Here is an 18,882-nt window from a genome sequence, read left to right as displayed (position 1 = left end):
ATTGTAAAAGAAAATAATCTCTACCCTCTTGAGTCATTAAGGACAGAGATGTCCACGTCCAAAAAACTGATATTATAATTTAACTGATTAATATTTTTTTTTGTTTTTTTCTGCATAAATCTCTTAAATCATTTCAACACTTAAAACTGGCTCCAAAAAACAAAACTACAAAGAATTCAATCATTTAGAGGATTTTAATTCTTTAAATTCCAGCTTGATTACTGCTGGTACTTTTACAAAAAAATAAATAAATAAATAAAAAATTTGTCATTTTCTATGAAACTAATGTTGGAGGTTGGGACATTTTTTTCAGATCAGTTTTGGATATGACCAAGATGATTAAAATATTGACCTGATTACATTATTAGTTTTAGTCAGGGACTGAATTAGACCAGTCACAACACCAAAAACTAATGAAATAAACATTTTATGCATATGTGGTTTTAGTATTGAACACTAAAAACAAATAAAACCCTAATATTACAGAATGAATGTTAATAAATGTGGTTAAATGGGAGTCAATGGGACACAAGAGGACAGTAAATATTAAATCTGATGTTACACAAGAACTAATAACGTAATCAGGTCAGTATTCAGATGGTCATATCCAAAACTGATCTGAAAAGAAAAGCCCCAGCCTCCAACATTAGTTTGATGGAAAATTACAAATTTTTTGTTTTTGTTAAAAAAAAAAAAAAAAAAAAAAAAAGAAAATCAACAGTAATCAAGATGGAATTCAAAGAGTTAAAATTAGGGATGCACCGAATATTCGGCCACCGAAAATTTCACCTATTTTTTTTCACTTTTTATTGCGACATGCCCGTTCAGCGGCACATCTACAGCCATGAGCAACTTCAGTTAAGATACCGTCTTTCTTAAAGGGACAACGCTGTTCTTCTAAAGGTGCAGTGAACCAATTATTTCTTAATAAAGATAAAAACAAAGATAAAAACTAATATGCTCAGTCTAACTGCTCAGTGGATCGATGCTGTAAAAGCTTCTGCTCCATTATTATTTAACATGAGTGGAGTCAAGTTAAACATTTGATTTAGAATTTTATTTTATATTGTGCATTGTTGGAATGTGCTAAATAAATATTTTCATAATTTTGTAATTGATTTTTTCTTTGAAACATTAATATTAATTTATTGTAATGCCTTGATTTTAGTGAAGTTAGTAAACAGTCAGAGCCATAAATGTAATGGAACTAATAACTGTCATAGTAATTTCTATTAGTGTTTCGGTTTTCGGCCAAGAATTTTCATGTCGGTGCATCTCCAGATAAAATCCTCAAAATGATTGAATTCTTGGTAGTTTTGTAAAGTTCTGAAGTAGTTTAAGAGATTAATGCAGAAAAAATCAGTTAAAATTTTTATAGCAGTTTTTTGGACGTGGACATTTCTGTCCTTAATGACTCAAGAGGGTTAATATTATGTAGCTGACTCATCAGAGAATGGACATGGGCCTTCTGAGGGTGTCCTGTTGTTAGTGGGGGGTCTTTGAGGGGAGGGGCCTCTGTGGATCATCCCACAGATACTTGATCAGTTTGGGATCTAGTGAATCTGGAGGCCAGGTCAACACCTTGTGCTGTTCTTCATGTTTTTTTTTTTAGTTGTTCCTAAAGTGTTTTTGTGTGTGTGTCAGTGTCAGGCTGCATCCTGCTGGGGATGGCTGCTGCCATCAAGGAGTGTCATTGCTATGGGGTGGGGGTGCCTGGTCTGGTCTAGGTGGGGGCTGCATGTCTAAGTAACATCCACACCAATGAATGCCAGGTCCAGAAGTTTCCCAGCAGAACATTGAACTGTCACAAGATGGTTTAAATGTTATTTGCTTCTCCTGTCAGTGGTCATAATGTTGTGGCTGACTGGTGTCTGTAATAACTGAAATAATTCTGTCCTGACATGTGTCCCTACCTGCAGTCGTCTCGTCCTGTGCTGATCACGTATTTGTCTTCGTGGGAGAATCTGATGTTGGTGACGTGAGCAGAGTGTCCGAGGTAGCGCTTGTATTTGGCCTGAACACAGAAACAATAAACTCTCCTTCAGCTCCACGTCTGACTCCATCACAGCGACACAAACTCAACATCCATGTCAACACTCACAAACTTCTCTGTGCAGGGGAAGTCAAACAGTTTGACCAATCCGAAGTCGTCACCGGTGACGATGTTGAGGCCGGCGTGAGAAACGCACGCACAGTTCACGTCGGCTTTGTCGGCGCTTCGTGGCCAGATACCCAGAACCTCGTCTCCCAGGACACTGGAGAGGACACGGACGGACAGGAAGTGTTTGGATTCATCACTGGAGCAACTCGTCATCAGAACCTGATTGTTTACCTGGTCCACGTTGCCCAGGTGATCCTGTCGATGGCGGTCTGGTCACTGAGCAGCCTCCCTGAAGGAACCTCAAACACCTGGCGCTGATAAGAACCTGTAGACACCTGAACACAAGCACTGGACCTGTTAGTAAATGAGCCAATATTAATTCAATTCAATTCAATTTTATTTATATAGCATCAATAACAATACAAATCGTCTCAAGACGCTTTACAAAAACCCGGCCTGAAACCCCCAGAGCAGCCTGAAGGCGACGGTGGCAGGAAAAACTCCCTTTTAACAGGAAGAAACCTCGAGCAGAACCCAGCTCATATGGAGGGACCCATCTGCCTAAGGCCAGCCGGGTACAGATATTACATATCAGAGAGGAGCTCTGTGGAAGTGTATGATGGCAACGGACCAATGGTCTTTCTTTAAGTGTTTGTCTAGAGCTTCTATTTCTATGATGATCACCTGGATGTAGCCGCCGTCAGCAGAGAAGTCCAGCTGCAGGATGAGCGCTGGGATGTCGCTGCAGTAAACCAGTCGGTTCAGACTCGGTCCTCCGCTCACGTCGTACACGTCCACCGTGTTCTCCACGGACCCGACCGCCAACATCCGCCGGTCTGGACTGAACCTGAACCCAAACACACGGACCGGTCCCCTCAGACATTTCTGTTTCATGATTTAAATATTAGCCACTACGTCTTTAGCTGGTCCTGTCTCGTACCGGATGTCCTGGACGGCGGCGCTGCGATCTCGTTTCTTCGCCCAAATCTTGAGCGAGTTGGCGAGGAGGAGGAGGAACTCGCCGTTCTTCATCCCGACCGCCAGCATCTCTCCGTCGGCGCTGTAGCTAACGCAGCGAGCGGCGTGGCCAACGCTAACTTTGTTCAGGAGTTTCTGAGAAGAAAACGATCATGGCGCTGTTAGCTAGGAGGCTACGAAGAGCTACTATTAGCTAGGGGGCTAGGAAGAGCTAGAGTTAGCTAGGAGGCTAGGAAGAGCTACTGTTAGCTAGGAGGCTAGGAAGAGCTAGAGTTAGCTAGGAGGCTAGGAAGAGCTACTGTTAGCTAGGAGGCTAGGAAGAGCTAGAGTTAGCTAGGAGGCTAGGAAGAGCTACTGTTAGCTAGGAGGCTAGGAAGAGCTAGAGTTAGCTAGGAGGCTAGGAAGAGCTACTTTTAGCTAGGAGGCTAGGAAGAGCTAGAGTTAGCTAGGAGGCTAGGAAGAGCTACTGTTAGCTAGGAGGCTAGGATGAATTGCCTTGGCGTCTTATTCTGACGCTGCTAGCTGTAGCTAGCGCGGCGTGGAGGTGTTTTGGGGGCGGTACCTTGTCGCTGAGGTCCCACAGCCGGATGGTGGCGTCGTCGCTAGCCGTGATGCAGAGCTCTTTACCAGGATGAGCGCTCAGACCCCAGATTCCTCCACGGCCGTGACTGTCCAGCAGCAGGTTGGACGCTGCGTTCTTCTCCCCGACCTCGATGATCTCACCGTCCTTCGTCCCCACCAGGATCTTACCCTGAGGAAGACGAGGGGCCGAGGTGAGGAGGAGGACAAAGGGAGGAGGAGGAGGATGAAGAGGAGGAGGAGGATGAAGAGGAGCACTCACCTTTCCTCTGCAGACTGATCGGACACACTCAACCTGCTGTCCCGTCTCCAGCTGAAAGGCCCGGCAGCGTTTCATCTCCTGGTCCCAGAGCTTCACGGCGCCGCCCTCCTTCGTCCTGTCGTCAGATAAACCAGAAGAAAACAGGAGTCACCATCACACTGTTAGCAACCATCAGTAGAACAATACTTAAACCAGACTCAGCTCTGTGGATGAGAGTTAAATAATATATATTTATGCACAAACAAAAGCTTATTATTTATAATATCAACACCGTCTCATTAGCTGTTAACGGAGGATCACTCACGGCCTCTCCTTGCCCCCGGTGACGATGAGGCCGTCCCGCAGCGTGGTGTACATGCTGAACACCGGCCCGTTGTGAGCCTTCGCCACCACCCTCAGCAGGAAGTGGTCTCTCCACACGTACACGTCTCCGTTAATGGCGCCCGTGAACGTCAAGTTGTTCTGAAAACACACGGCAACGGAGGACGGCAACTGTGACGGACGTAAATGTTGCACTTGAACGCAATAACTCTTCATACCAGCAGGTGGCAGCAGCCTGGAGCATAGACTGTATATAAATATGGACGCCACGTCTCCTCTTCCTCTCATTGGTCAAACTGACTCTATGTTCCCGGGGATACGGGCGGCGCCATCCTGTGAGTTTGGATCCAGAGTCTGATCAGTACGGTCTGAGGGCGGAGCCACGTGGAGCCGTGATATTGATGCCCCGCCCACACTTCCTCCAGACTCACTCATGTTTTAGTTTAATTAATACTACGCTCTGCTCTACCTCCACCTGTTACAAGGACATGATGGATTAGACACTGGACTTGTTTAATAAATTAATTTTTTACCAACTCTCACGGTCCCACAGACCGCTTTACCATGCCAACCAGTTGCCATGGTTGGCATGGCAACTGGTAGTCGCCATTATGTCACACCCTGTTTCTGTAGCGTCAAATAACTAAAACAGACACTTGAACATTCATCAACATTATATTAACTACCTAAAATGACAGGAACCATTCTTGAAAAATTATTTGACGTGTATTTTAGTGTTTTAGTTTGGTCCAAGTCCCGCCCACTAACATGGAGGGGGTGGAGCTTATGACCTATACTGCAGCCAGACACCAGGGGGAGCTCTACTTGCTTTGGCTTCACTTTAGAGGAGCAGTTCCTTCATTCAAAACAGGAAACAGGAAGAGCTGCTGTTAGCTATTAGCTAGGAGGCTAAGAAGCTACGCAAACATTAACATGTTCAGATATTAAAGAATAAAACTCACCGCTCCGAAGGCGACAGACAGCATGGTCTGCATCCTGCCGTCCTCCACCGTCCCCACCACGCCCTTCTTGTACATGAGCGCTCCTCCGGCCAACGTCCAGAACTTCACGTGTTTGATTCCCACCGACACGAACTGAGAGTCTGAGTCCGGACGAAACTCCACCACGAAGATCCGGTCCGGGTGTCCGGCCTTGCTGCAAACCTTGGATCCTGCAGGGACATGACCAGTGTGAGCCCACAATGAGTCCTGGGTCACATTAAAGACCACCTACTCAACAGGGCTGATCTGAGGAAGAGGAGTTTAACTCATTCATCCACTATTAGAAATGATCACATCCTTCCTTCCTTCTCTAAAATAACTAATGTCAGAAATAAAGAAGAACTTAAGGTGTGACAGCCGTTCCAAGCAGCTGTTCATGGTTCTGAACCAACAGCAGGTAGAGCTCCACTGAATGACCTCTGACCTTCCTGCCAGCGCCACACGGTGATGGTGTGTTCAGGCTCCACTCCGACCGACAGCAGCAGCTTCCCGGTGGCGCTGAAGTTGACGTAGCCGACAGCCTTCGGGTGAGGACAGCGGAGGATGGACAGGGTCTGTTTGCCCATGGCGTCCCAGACGTGGATGGACGGCGTGCTGCCTGCAAGGGGACGACCACGGAGGACGGGAAGAGTTTAATGGACGTCAGCGAGGAACAAGAAGACGTTAGTGGGAGCAAACAGAGCAGGGAGAGGACGAGAGCAGCCGACAAGCTCCCTGAGAACCAGACCAACGTCCAACTTCCAACCAGAGCTGTCAGCCAATCAGAAAAGAGACTCTCCTCATACGTTATTATAAATCAGCTGCAGTTAGAACAGCAGGGTGTGAGGTTGAGACCTCCACTAACTCATTCTAGTGCTCATGGATCAAACGTTTTGCCGGTGGTCTCTGGGTCTCAGGGAGTTTGCTGTGATGGGAGGACGGAGCGGCTTGTCTTTACCTGGGACTTCAGTGATGTCACCTGGTGAGAGCGATGGTGACAAATGAGGCCAGCCAATAAAACACCACAACGACAAAAACAGATGAAAAGCTGCAGTGAGTTTCAGACAACGTCAAAAAGGAAAACATGAGTCACTCTGATCTGTATGCTACCAGGTGTTCCTCAGGTGTTCACATGGTCGTGTCCTTCAGACGTCTCTACATCTCTTCATAAAAATCAGTCAAAGCATCAACAGAGTCCTGAAAGTAGAACTTAAGCCGAGCCAATATTACATATCAGAGAGGAGCTCCTCTAGGATCCAATCAGAGTCCATGTGTTCAGAAGTGTTTCCATCAATGTAATGAGACTCAGGTGTGGTTCAGTTCCTGGTTTAGTTTCAATAAATCAGGGATTTGTCTCAGTCTGATCTTCACAACACATGTTTGTGGACAAAGGAGCTTTCTGAGGAGCTCAGAGAAAGAGTTGTTGTTGCTCATCAGGCTGGAAAAGGTTCATCTTTGTCGACTTTCAGGATGTTCTGAGTGTTTTTATGCAGACATGTAGAACGTTCTGGACCTTTTTAGCAGCTCTTTAGTTTTATTTCCAAATCAAGATGTTGTCACTTTGGTGAAAAATGTTTCAGATGAAGCTGAAGTTCCTTCACCAACGACATATTCATGGTAATTTCTTTGTGTTTATAATTTATCAACCTCCTTCACGTCACGCTGCTGCACCATGAACCTGAATCACAACCACACAAGACGTCAAAGCAAAGAGTCTTTTCTGTCGGTGGAGACTAAAGTAACGGTGGCAGGTTGGACAGGAAGCAGAGGACAGAGAAGCAGGACTAGTTAGTAGAGACATGAGGCCATGCAGCAGCAGACGCTCATCGTACCGATCTGTCCCGTGGCGATGATGTTCTTGTATTTGGGATGCTGGTTGACGGTCAGACAGAGGATGTCGTCCGTGTGCTCCAGGTAGAAACTCTGAGTTCCTGCAGAACAGAAAGACACCTGAACACATCGCTCAGATCCTCTAGAACCTCCTCTAACAAAGCTCCACAAGCCCAGAGTCAGACGGCGTGTTGCCGTGGTTACCATTGCTGAGGCTGTGGACGATGGCGGTGGCGGCCGTGTGGTAGACGATGTCGGTGCCGTCGTTGAGGTAGTGCAGGTTGTTACGACAATCAAAGCCTCGAAAACCAAAGACGTGATCCAAGACCATGTCCTGCAGAGGGACGAGAGACTTCAAATAATAACCAGATTAAATAATAATAACCAGATTAAATAATAACCAGATTAAAATAATAATAATCAGATTACACTAATAATAATCAGATTAAATAATAATAACCAGATTAAATAATAATAATCAGATTAAATAATAATAATCAGATTACAATAATAATAATCAGATTAAATAACAATAACCAGATTAAATAATAATAATCAGATTACAATAATAATAATCAGATTAAATAATAATAACCAGATTAAATAATAATAATCAGATTAAAACAATAATAACCAGATTAAATAATAATAATAATCAGATTAAAATAATAATAACCAGATTAAATAATAATAATAATCAGATTAAAATAATAATAACCAGATTAAGGGACAGACAGACAGACAGACCTCCACCAGTCTCTTCTTCTTGGACACGTTGTTCTTCTGGAGTTTCTCAGGCTGTGGCGTCGCTCGACTCACTGGAGGCCTGAAGGATCAATCAATCAATCAATCAATCAATCAACCAATCAATCAATCAATCAATCATTCATGTCATTTATACCAGTGGGACACAGACAGACAGTGAGGACAGATGTTACCTGGATCCCCTGGACAGCAGAGGGACAGAACCAAGACAGAGAGCTTTAGAAAACGAAGATCACCTCATAGAAGCTATACGTGGCTACATGCTAACAAAATGCCTCCATGCAACCATGATACCATGCTAACAATGCTAACCGTGCTAACCATGCTAACCATGCTAAACAAGTAAAGTGGGTGTTTATGTTCTCATTTATGATCAGCAGGGAACTTCTCTGTCAATGAGCGAGGACGTATAAATCTATAAATATATAAACACACTGAAGATTCTGAGACGTGATTTGGATATAAAGGTTTACATTCAGAGGCTGGTGGGCGGGGCTAATCTGTCTGTTAAAGGGCCCTTTAGTTGGTGGAGCTTTAAACTCCAGTCCAGTCATGTGATGCTGGCCCGTTGTCATGGCGACGGCGTGTTTTGCTTGTGCACCACGTACCTCTCGTCCACAGAGACCTCCCTGGGCTGTTGGTGAGGTTTGGTTCCTCTCGTCTCTCTGAGGCTGACGGCGAAAATCTTGGTGGTGTAGTCGACCGCCTTCTCCCGGGCGACGTCGCTGTCGTAGCCTTTAAAGAGACAGGACGCCGTTAAACTACAGCAGAGGCAACGGGCCGACGCTTTACAGACTGTAGGGGCCCCGACCTCCGTCCTCCTCCACGTCATCGTCCGACTCCTCGCTGTCCACCAGCGGTCGGTTGTCACGCAACAAGGGCCCCTCCCCCTCCACGCTGACCCCGCCCCCTCGCTCTCTGGCCCAGATCATGAGGGCGGTGTCGGCCCCGCCCACCGTCAGCAGGGCGGAGTCGTCCTGAGCCCAGCGGACGTTGGTCACCTGGGCGCTGTGTCCCACGTAGCGTTTGAACCGAGCGTACTGACCCTGGAGGGAGGGACGACACAAAAGACCTGAAACATGCTTCACACGGAAAGAAAGCAGTCACACCGCTCAGCCATAACATTATGACCACTGACTGGTGAAGTCTCATGACTCCTGTCAGTCAGTGGATACCACAGCACAGAGTCAGGAGGTGGTCCTAATGTTGTGGCTGATCATTTAAAGCCATGCTGGGCGTCGTACTCTGACGGGGTAGCTGAACAGCTTGAGGAAGCCGAAGTCGTCTCCGGTGGCGAGCAGCGTCCGGTCTCTGGTGAGCGACGCGGCGTTGACGTCGGTTATGTCGCTGTGCGTCGGCCATATTCCCTCACAGCTGGGACCGAGGACACACGTCCAGCTGGACCAGTCCACCCTCTCCAGCTACACACAAACACACAAACACACAAACACACACTTGATTATACACAAAGATGAAGGCAGTCGCCTTCATTAGGTCATTAGGTACACTTATAAATGTATTCTAGTGGAACAGTCCTGCAACTGAATTTAATCCACATGATTCTCCATCAACTATCCACCACATGGTGACTCGCCTGACAGAATCTGAGCCCTGTGCTTTAACATGGTCCTTTGTCTCCATCTAGTGGACTAATGGTGGTACTATAGATAATAACACAGTGACACTCTGATGTGTAACATGCCTTAGAGACTCATTACCCTGGGGAGCTACATCAGGAGGAAGAGGAGGAAGAGGAGGAAGAGGAGGAGTCTAAATAACTTTTTGTCATTTATTACAAAAGGTTTAACTTTAAATATTAACTAAGGCTGTATTTTCACTCTGACCTCAGAGTTTCTGATGGTTTGTCTTTTTCCTCTCGGGGCCTCGAAGAAAAGTTGTTCTTTGGCTCCTGTGTTGACCTGCAGCAGTTTACCTGCAACGAAGAGCAACAACAACTTATTAAACTACAACTGATTTAGATCTAATAAAGGGAAACAGGTGAGATGAGCGTCTGTGTCTATTTATATCTACACCTGTAATAAAACGTCACGGCCACATGGGGAAGCAGAGGGACGTGACATTAAGAGTTTATCTAAAAGAAATGTTTTTATTACAGAGCTGGGTTTAAATAATACACTTTCTGATTCAGTTCTGATTCTTTTTATTAGAAATCTTAGATCATGACAGAACTCTGAGAGCAGCGTCAGGATCTAAGAAGTCTGACGACAGAGAAGAGTTGGATGATGAGAAACTAGAGGGAGAAGATGGACTGGACGGACATTAGCTCTGATTGGCTGACCTCGGGCGTCCCAGTCGATGTGTGTGATGTAGCTGGACGCTCCTTTACAGATCCCCACTCTCTTGCTGCTCAGGACGCTGTAGATGTCCACGAAGCTGTCATGTGACGCCACGGCCAAGTATTTACCCGAGTCTGAGAGGACAGAAAGAAAACAAGAGCTACCGTTAGCTGGGAGGTTAGGACGCTAGGAGGAGCTACCGTTAGCTGGGAGGTTAGGACGCTAGGAGGAGCTACCGTTAGCTGGGAGGCTAGGAAGCTAGGAGGAGCTACCGTTAGCAGGGAGGCTAGGAAGCTAGGAGGAGCTACCGTTAGCTGGGAGGTTAGGACGCTAGGAGGAGCTACCGTTAGCTGAGAGGCTAGGAAGCTAGGAGGAGCTACTGCTAGATCATTGTGTTGTTGACCAATCTCAGGAACCTTCAGGGAATTTGGCGCCAACGTTGACTTTGACTCAGAGATGAACTGATGTGGGTTCAGAGGTCAAAGGTCAGCTCCTGTGTGTCTGTACCTGGGGTGAAGCGGATGTCAGAGATGGCGTCGTGGCGATGGTGGAAGCTCAGCAGATCCTCCAGCGTGTCTGCGTTCACCACCAGGACGCCGCCGTCGCTCAGACCCACCGCCAACGCCTTCCCATCGGGGGAGAAGGAGCAGCAGCGCCCGCCTGGAAGAAGAACAGCTGAGCCTTAGAGTCCGTCCATGTCTCAGTCTGGACCGGTCTCAGAGGGACGGCTCATATCTGACCTCTCTTCAGCTTGCGGACGGCCACCATGCGGTGATTGGACGACGTCTCCCACAGTCGGAGGGTTTTGTCGTCGCTGACGGTGGCGCAGACGGGGAGGAGGGGGTGAGCGGCGAGACCCCAGACCTCCCCCTCCATGTGACCCTGGTCAGAAACACAGATCCACAGGAAGTGAAGAAGAGTAGAAGAAGAACAAGGGTCAGTCACCGTCTCTGCCCTGGGTTTGGTCTGCCAGGCAGCCGGAGAGGATCGCCTGGAAACACTACTCAGGGCCACGGCTGCATACCTTTCAGTTATTATCCTGTAAGAGTGGGGACCAGAAAAATGTCCCCCCAAGGACAACATGTCCCCAAAGGACAACTAATACACACTAACACACAGACCTGGACCAGCAGGGTCATGGGTCCGGTCTTGTCGATCTCCAGAACTTCTCCGTTTCTGGTTCCTACCAAGATGTGACCGTGACCCAGAGAGATGGCTCTGATGGACGGATTGTCCTCCAGCAGGAGACCTGGACAGAGACAGAGACAGATAATAAGTAAGAAACATGTTTTCAGTTTTACTGTATCTCCAAGAACATATCCGTCCCTCCTCCGTCCTCCACCTTTAGAGCTGGGGGACAGGGCCGTCCTCTTGATGGCGTACGTCTTCAGGCAGCGTTCAAACATGTCGTCCCACAGCTCCACCACTCCGTCCTTCCCCCCCGTCACAAAGCCCTGAGAACAAGCGTTCCTCTCATTAATAATAAGAAGCAGCAGTGTCCTCTGTCTGTCCCTCCGTTGTCCCCCGTCCTCGTCACCTTGTCCAGGGAGAACATGGCAAACACCGGTCCGTCGTGAGCCTTCACCGTCTTCATCAGCAGAGCTTCCTTCCAGACGTAAACGTCTCCGGTGGCGGCGCCGGAGAAAACCAGCGCCTCGCCGCGGCCGTAACACGCCGACATCATGGTCTCCGGACGGCCGACGCTCCTGAACGCACCACGCCTGAAGGTCAGACCCCCGCCTGGACGCCGCCGCCGCCACATTAGAACCGTTATAATGATTAAAAGCACAAAGATAAACGTCTTTATTGGTCAGTTGCTGCTGTTTTACCTGCGTGCTGCCAGAACTTGATGTGTTTGATTCCCACAGTGACCAGCTTGTCCATGAGCAGAGGGTTACACCGCACCACGAAGATCTTCTCCTTATGACCCCTGACAGAAGAAGAAGAAGAAACATCATCATCATGAAGCATCGTCTCTGTAGAGAAACTAAAGCTTCAGATAAATGTGAAGGAATAAAAACTACAACATTTTATTCTGAGAAGAAATAAAAACACTAAACCAACTTTTAAATGTTTACAGCTGACATGTTAGAAACTTTGAAAAACTGAAAGCTCTGATCTTGAACTTGACTCCGTTCTTATTTTCTTCTGCTGCAGAGTTTGATCTGAACCACACCTGAGTCTCATTACATTAATGGAAACACTTGAACACACAGACTCTGATTTAAATCTAGACCCTCTCTGACTGGTCTCTGTTTCTCTGAGAGCTTGTCACAGACTGGACTTCATCTTTTTTTGTATTCTGCTGCAGCTCTAGGATTAATCTGTATGTTTCCTTCCATCGCTGGTTCGTCTTTAGGTCGTATCATTAACACAGATGATCATTTCAGACGGCAGCATTGAGGAGCAGCAGTAAACGGTGCGTAGCATTAGCTGTACCGGGCCGTGGCTAGCTTCTCTCCTCTCTTCCAGTCCCAGAGGACGATTGAATGTTCGTCATCGACTCCGACTGAAACCAGACTCTTCCCGTCAGCTGTGAGGAGACAAACAGAAAAACCTGAATGATTCAACCTCCACACACTCGTCTCTAGAGGAGATCAGATCTGAATTTAAGAAAGTTTGGGGTCAAACATGTGAAATGTGACGTAAAGTTATAGAGGACTGAACCGTGTGATAAGAGCCTTTAAATGTTAATCTGTGACTAAAATCTGAATAATTAAACCCAGAGGCTGAACTGAACAGATCGTTAAGAAAGAACAACTTCCTGATCTTCAATGCTAAGCTAATGGCTATAAGACAAAGCTCTCTCTGGGTGTTCTATGTCTAAATCCATGTATGGATGATGGACAAAAAGACGCCAGCTCATTCCTGGTGGAGACGAGTATAATCTTGAGCTCTGTGATGATGTCTCCAATCTGTCCAAACCTCAGCCCTGAACACAAGTTTATCTGTTTTTACTGTTCACACGCTTGAAATAAGAAACTCAGACTAGTTCATCTAAAACCTTCAGTATCGTTCTAGCTCTAACTGTTTATTAAATTATTTAGGAAGAGAAAACCGACAGTGTCTGCTAAGAAGCTCCAGAGATGTGACCTTCAGTGTTTTCTTTGTGTCGTGTTCATCATGAGCAGCTTCTGTTCAACAACTCATCATCTATTATTTAGAACTCCTCTTCCTCTCATTGGTCAAACTGACTCTATTTTCCTGGGGATACGGGCGGCGCCATCTTGGTCGCCATGATGTCACATCCTGTTTCTATAGCTTCAAATAACTAAAACGAAACTTATCCAACAAACTGACTCTTGAACATTCATCAACATTACATTAACTACCTAAAATGACAGAAACCATCCTTGATATAAATTATTTGACGTGTATTTTAGTGTTTTAGTTTGACCCAAGTCCCGCCCACTAACATGGAGGGGGTGGAGCTTATGACCTATACTGCAGCCAGACACCAGGGGGAGCTCTACTTGATTTGGCTTCACTGTAGAGGAGCTGTTCTATCTTTATACTGTCTATGGACAATATGTATATATATATATAGGAAGGATTTAATTCATGTAAGACTGGACTAAACCGACCTGAGAAGTCCAGCGCACACACTCCTCTCTGATGAAACCCTTTCAGCAGAGACAGACACTTCAGGCTCTGGACGTCCCACACATGGATGGCCGGGTCCCTCCCAACCTGAACACAAGACACATTCCCCGATCAGGAACTGGGTCGAGCTCAGTTCAGGGCGATGGCCTCAGACCGGACCTGGACGTCAGAGTCTCACCTGTCCCGTGGCGGCGTAGTCCTTCAGCGGGTGGATGCTGAGGCTCAGGATGTCGTCGTCGTGGCCGAGGTAGAAGCGCTGGCTGTGCAGCTGTCGGTTGTAGACCACGCCCACCGCCGCCACGTGGTACAACACCTCCCCGCCCTGAGTGTAGAACAGGTTGTTCCTGCAGTCGTAGCCACGGTACCTGGACACACACACACACATACACACACACACACACACACACAGGAAGTCAGGTTTCTCTGGACGGACTTCCCACTGACGTAAAGGCTTCCCTAGATCCTGACCCCCCTAACCTCTAATCCCCCCAGCCCTCTAACCCCTCTAACCCTATAACCTAAACCAACCCTATAAACAGTTGTAGGACCCAGAACATTATTTTCCTATAAATCCAGACTGAGACGTGTTCAGTTTTTCTGGATGCAGCATTAATCTCTTGGAGCGTTTCTATGGTTACCCGTGAACAAACTGCAGTCGGAGGCCCTGCTCCGGTCCCTTCTGTCTCTTCAGAGATCCAACCTGCTGCTTCTTCTCTCGGCTCTGCTGTCGGAGCTGAGGCAGGTCCTCCTTGTACACCTGGAGGAGAAAACCACACCTGGTGTTACTCCTCAAGGCTTCGTCCTCTGGAGCTACTTACACAGACACACAGTGTTTCTGACGTCTTTTTTAAATGCCAGGTTGTCTGTGCACAATGCATCCTGGGACATGTAGGCAGCACAGTTTGTTACTCTGGATGTTTTGTATTTTCACATTTTCCAAGGACTCTGCAGATTATGAAACAATGAGTTGACAGACGTGTTATTATCCGTCGCTTTACATCTTCTTGTATAAATGTTGTTTCAGTTATTCTGGACTTTAGGAGTGATCTTTGTTGGTGGACCACTCCTGTGGAGGGGAACAGTCATCTTCAATCTGTCTGACTGTGGATTATTTGTGGGTTCCAAACTCTTTAGAGATGGTTCTGGAACCTTTTCCAGCCTGATGAGCAACAACAACTCTTTCTCTGAGCTCCTCAGAAAGCTCCTTTGTCCACAAACATGTGTTGTGAAGATCAGACTGAGACAAATCCCTGATTTATTGAAACTAAACCAGGAACTGAACCACACCTGAGTCTCATTACATTGATGGAAACACTTCTGAACACATGGACTCTGATTGGATCCTAGAGGAGCTCCTCTCTGATATGTAATATTGGCTCACTTTAGTCTCATGTCTCTGGTTCATGTGTTCATTGGGTTCAGACGCTGTGTGTTAGTTAGAAGCTGAAACTCTGCAGAGACGCCTCCTCCTCCTCCTCCTCCTCCTCCTCCTCCTCCTCCTCCTCCTTCTTCCTCAGGTAAATTATTCTGCTGAGGCTGAGTCGCTGGGTTTCACATGAGTCTGGCAGCGCTCCACTTTTTTCATTCTGCTTTACAAAATAAATAAATAATATGTGGATCAGAGCTGAGAGTCACCGACTGTTTAACTGTGACAGGAGTCTGGACTGTGTTATATAAACTATAAATATAAAATATGATATAAAAACAGATCTACTGTGAGACCTGAAGACATTTAACACGTCTCTCTTCAACTAATGCAGCTGAAACAAGACTAAGACATGAGCTAAATGCTAAACATGTTTGGCTGATGCTAACATTTGTATTTAGATCATTTATCTGGTTGGTGGCGTCAGATAGTTCAGGTTTGTCCACAGAGGTGGACTCTGAAATAATGAAGGTGAAGAAATGTTTGGACGGACGTGAGATGGAAGGAAAACGCTGCTGAGCGTTGGTGGTGGCGTCTGCTGCTGGAGATAAGGTGTGTTTCATGATCACCATGGCAACAAGACAGAGCTCCTGCAGGCTGATGGGAATGAGAAACCTCCGTCAGGACACGGAGAGAAGTAAAAGACTACAGCTCAACGATGTAGACGGACAGGAGACAGACAGGAGACAGACAGGAGATGGACAGGTGACATACAGGTGACGGACAGGTGATGGACAGGTGAAGGACAGGTGATGGACAGGTGACGGACAGGAGATGGACAGGAGACGGACAGGAGACACACAGGTGACAGACAAGAGATGGACAGGAGACGGACAGGAGACACACAGGTGACAGACAGGAGATGGACAGGAGACAGACAGGTGACGAACAGGTGACGGACAGGAGATGGACAGGTGGGTCGTACCTGTCGGTCGTAGTTGATCTGCGTCTCCTGCTCAATGTCGGAGTCGAGCTCCGGGACGTCGGACACGTCGCTGTCCGACTCCTCACTGTTGGAGTCTCCATGACTGTCTGAAGGAGGAGACAGAGACACAACAGCTGATCTAAGATGAAATATCTGGAATCAAAGTTAATTCTTCTTTGTTTTAATAATCTTTTATAACTTGTTTTAAAGGTTTTAGATGAACATTACACTGCAGCCTCCAGCCTCCAGGGGGAGCTCCACCTCCTTTGCTTCACTAGAGGAGGTGTCATGGCGTCCTCTGGTTCTGTTTGGTTTATTTATAGTTTATTACCAGACTGATAAACTCCGCTTACCTTGGACGTTTACATCCAGACCTCCGTTCATCACCGACTCCGGTAGAAACCTCCATTGGAAGAGGGCGTGGTCGGCCCCGCCCGTGGTCAACACCCACTGGAGGTCATGTGACCAGCGGACGTTGGTCACATGTGCCGAGTGGCCGATGTACTTCTTGAATTTGGCTCCTTGGAGAAAATAAACGATTCACGTTAAACCAAAAATAAATTTAAATAAAAACGAGCTGAGGACGAGACGGAGGGACGGAGACCTTTCCTGAGACAGGGGAAGCGGTACAGCTTTACTAGTCCATGGTCGTCCCCGGTGACGAGGACGGAGGCCGCGTGGTTGGCGTCCACGGCGTTGACCTCCGTTATGTTGGAGTATTTAGGCCAAATGCCGCTGACCTCGGGGCCCAGGACGCCGCTCCAGGACGCCCAGTGCTGACCTTTGACCTCCTCCTTACTGACGACCGGCTTCCCCACTGAGAACACACAACCAGAGCACACGGACATTTCTGAAAGGTTTCTATCAACGACCATCACAGGAGACGTGGACGGTCCTCTGGGACGCTGAGGAATCAGTCTGAGACCGTCTCTTAACATGACTGAGGTCCACTGTAGGACGTCCTGACATTCAGACGAGGTCGTTTTCTACTCCTCATTTAATAGAAATTCAAGAAAACGAAGCGTTCAGTCGACAATCAGAGATAAACTAAAAGGTTTTGAGGATCCTTCATCATTTTCTACATTTCTTCATAAAAACGACTAAAAAATGAACAAAAGTCTCACGATTAAAAGAAACGTCCCAAGAGTTTAACTTTCTTGACATAAATATGAAATAATCTGTCAGCATTTATTTTGACTTAATTCTTATTTTTCTTTAAAGCTTCCCTGAACCTTTATCCTAAAGTGTGCTCACTGTCCTAATATTAATGTTAATGAACATTATTAATCCATCCTATGTTATTAGTTAGTTTGTACATTTTTTGCTTATACTATTTTATTTTACTAGATTTTACTAGATTATATTTTACGTTACTTTACTGGAAGTAACGTAAAATGTAAGTCTAAATTTGAGTCTGAGTCTGAGTCTAAGTCTGAGTCTGAGTCTGAGTCGGAGTCTAAGTCTGAGTCTAAGTCTGAGTCGTGTGTCTGAGGAATCACAGACTCACGGGGCATCCTGTAGAAGAGGCGTTCTCCGGCCCCGTCGTTGGTCTGGAGGACCTTCCCGTCCAGGGACCAGTCCAGGTGTGTGATGAAGCTGGAAGATTTACAGCACTCTCCAACCTGCCCTCAGTCACAGAGAAGAGAGACGGTCAGGACGTCCTACACTCAGCAGTAAACGTCCACACAGCCGTGACCTCTGACCTCTGACCTTCTTGTATCTCTGAGCGACAGCGTAGACGTCCACCAGTCCGTCGTTGGAGCCGACGGCGAGGTACGCTCCGTCTGGAGAAAACTTCATCTCGTGGATGACCTCCTTCCTGTCCTTGATGTGGACGACCTCCGTCATGTCTCTGAGACGGACCCAAGACAAACGTCCAGTTAACGCCGTGTCACCACAGAGCCTGACGGGTTAGTGTCACAGCTGTTGTTGTGTTTGTGTCACCTGACTCTCAGGACGGTGAAGGAGCCGTCCTTCATGCCCAGAGCCAGCTGGGACCCGTCCACGCTGAACGCCACGCTGCGCACCGCCTCCTCCATGTTACAGCGAGCGATGAGGGCGTGGTCCACCAGACTCCACAGCCTGAGACCAAAACACACAAACAACGGTCTCCTCAGGACAGACGTCTTGAGTTTTTACCGTAGTCTGTATATAAATATGGACACCACGTCTCTACCGACCTGACGGAGCGGTCGTCGCTGCCGGTGACGGCCAGAGGTTTTTTGGGGTGAACGTCCAGCGCCCAGAGCTCGCCTTCGCTGTGTCCCTGCATGATGAGCAGCGGCTTGTCCCGGTCCCTCACCATCACCTGCCCCGGGACACACAGACCAGAAAGATGTCCAGAGAGCTGAGCCTGAAGTAATGGTTCCATCTGACAGACGGAGAATTAATTCACCTCAAAGATCTCACTGTCCTGAGTCCCCGCCAGGATCCGGTCGGCTCGCCAGCAGACGCTACGAATGGAAAGACCTGGAGGAGGAGGAGAAGGAGGAAGAGGAGGAGGAGGAAGAGGAGGAGGAGGAGGAGGAGGAGGAGGAGGAGGAGGAAGAGGAGGAACCAGTTATAGTTAAAGTTTCCTTCCACTTGTGTCCAGACTCCACATAAACTCGTCTCCTGTGGACTTGATTTAGACGAGTGTTAGTTCAGACGTGTTCAAACTAAAAACATTTAAGATCATAAAGACTGAGAAGTTAAATCTAGTTCCTCATAGGGCGACTTCAAAAGACGACATGTTACAATAAGATGAGGCTACGTACGTTATGTTATATTTTACTACTACCAGTCATCCCTCTCTCATCAATCATTGGTTGATTTA

At 47.1% G+C, this 18,882-nt stretch overlaps 1 protein-coding gene across 2 annotated transcripts in view; it reads right to left on the bottom strand.

Moving 5' to 3' along the window:
- The window catches only part of LOC311500668 (echinoderm microtubule-associated protein-like 6), a gene marked incomplete at its 5' end in the record, with an annotated part of 34,257 nt that overhangs the window by 876 nt on the left and 14,499 nt on the right, over positions 1-18,882 (bottom strand). The window contains 37 exons of one of the 2 annotated variants that reach the window (XM_084562200.1): positions 1,914-2,014; positions 2,102-2,255; positions 2,333-2,436; positions 2,786-2,948; positions 3,042-3,214; positions 3,642-3,830; positions 3,921-4,035; positions 4,225-4,382; positions 5,204-5,412; positions 5,667-5,840; positions 6,180-6,200; positions 7,054-7,152; positions 7,256-7,385; positions 7,799-7,877; positions 8,398-8,551; positions 8,628-8,862; positions 9,061-9,237; positions 9,661-9,749; positions 10,116-10,247; positions 10,621-10,773; positions 10,854-10,995; positions 11,235-11,362; positions 11,456-11,567; positions 11,651-11,853; positions 11,943-12,043; positions 12,553-12,646; positions 13,698-13,803; positions 13,895-14,081; positions 14,355-14,473; positions 16,068-16,174; positions 16,421-16,588; positions 16,672-16,884; positions 17,575-17,689; positions 17,778-17,919; positions 18,012-18,149; positions 18,248-18,375; positions 18,463-18,536. In XM_084562200.1, coding sequence (XP_084418326.1) covers positions 1,914-2,014; positions 2,102-2,255; positions 2,333-2,436; positions 2,786-2,948; positions 3,042-3,214; positions 3,642-3,830; positions 3,921-4,035; positions 4,225-4,382; positions 5,204-5,412; positions 5,667-5,840; positions 6,180-6,200; positions 7,054-7,152; positions 7,256-7,385; positions 7,799-7,877; positions 8,398-8,551; positions 8,628-8,862; positions 9,061-9,237; positions 9,661-9,749; positions 10,116-10,247; positions 10,621-10,773; positions 10,854-10,995; positions 11,235-11,362; positions 11,456-11,567; positions 11,651-11,853; positions 11,943-12,043; positions 12,553-12,646; positions 13,698-13,803; positions 13,895-14,081; positions 14,355-14,473; positions 16,068-16,174; positions 16,421-16,588; positions 16,672-16,884; positions 17,575-17,689; positions 17,778-17,919; positions 18,012-18,149; positions 18,248-18,375; positions 18,463-18,536 — 5,086 coding nt within the window. The remainder of the gene's footprint in view (positions 1-1,913; positions 2,015-2,101; positions 2,256-2,332; positions 2,437-2,785; positions 2,949-3,041; positions 3,215-3,641; positions 3,831-3,920; positions 4,036-4,224; positions 4,383-5,203; positions 5,413-5,666; positions 5,841-6,179; positions 6,201-7,053; positions 7,153-7,255; positions 7,386-7,798; positions 7,878-8,397; positions 8,552-8,627; positions 8,863-9,060; positions 9,238-9,660; positions 9,750-10,115; positions 10,248-10,620; positions 10,774-10,853; positions 10,996-11,234; positions 11,363-11,455; positions 11,568-11,650; positions 11,854-11,942; positions 12,044-12,552; positions 12,647-13,697; positions 13,804-13,894; positions 14,082-14,354; positions 14,474-16,067; positions 16,175-16,420; positions 16,589-16,671; positions 16,885-17,574; positions 17,690-17,777; positions 17,920-18,011; positions 18,150-18,247; positions 18,376-18,462; positions 18,537-18,882) is intronic. The other variant, XM_084562201.1, reaches the window with a different exon arrangement.

The sequence above is a fragment of the Chelon labrosus genome (assembly GCF_963514085.1).
Source record: "Chelon labrosus genome assembly, chromosome: 15".
NCBI classification, from domain to species: domain Eukaryota; kingdom Metazoa; phylum Chordata; class Actinopteri; order Mugiliformes; family Mugilidae; genus Chelon; species Chelon labrosus.
Note: the sequence above shows the minus strand (reverse complement) of the source record. Positions and strands in the feature narration are given on the sequence as shown.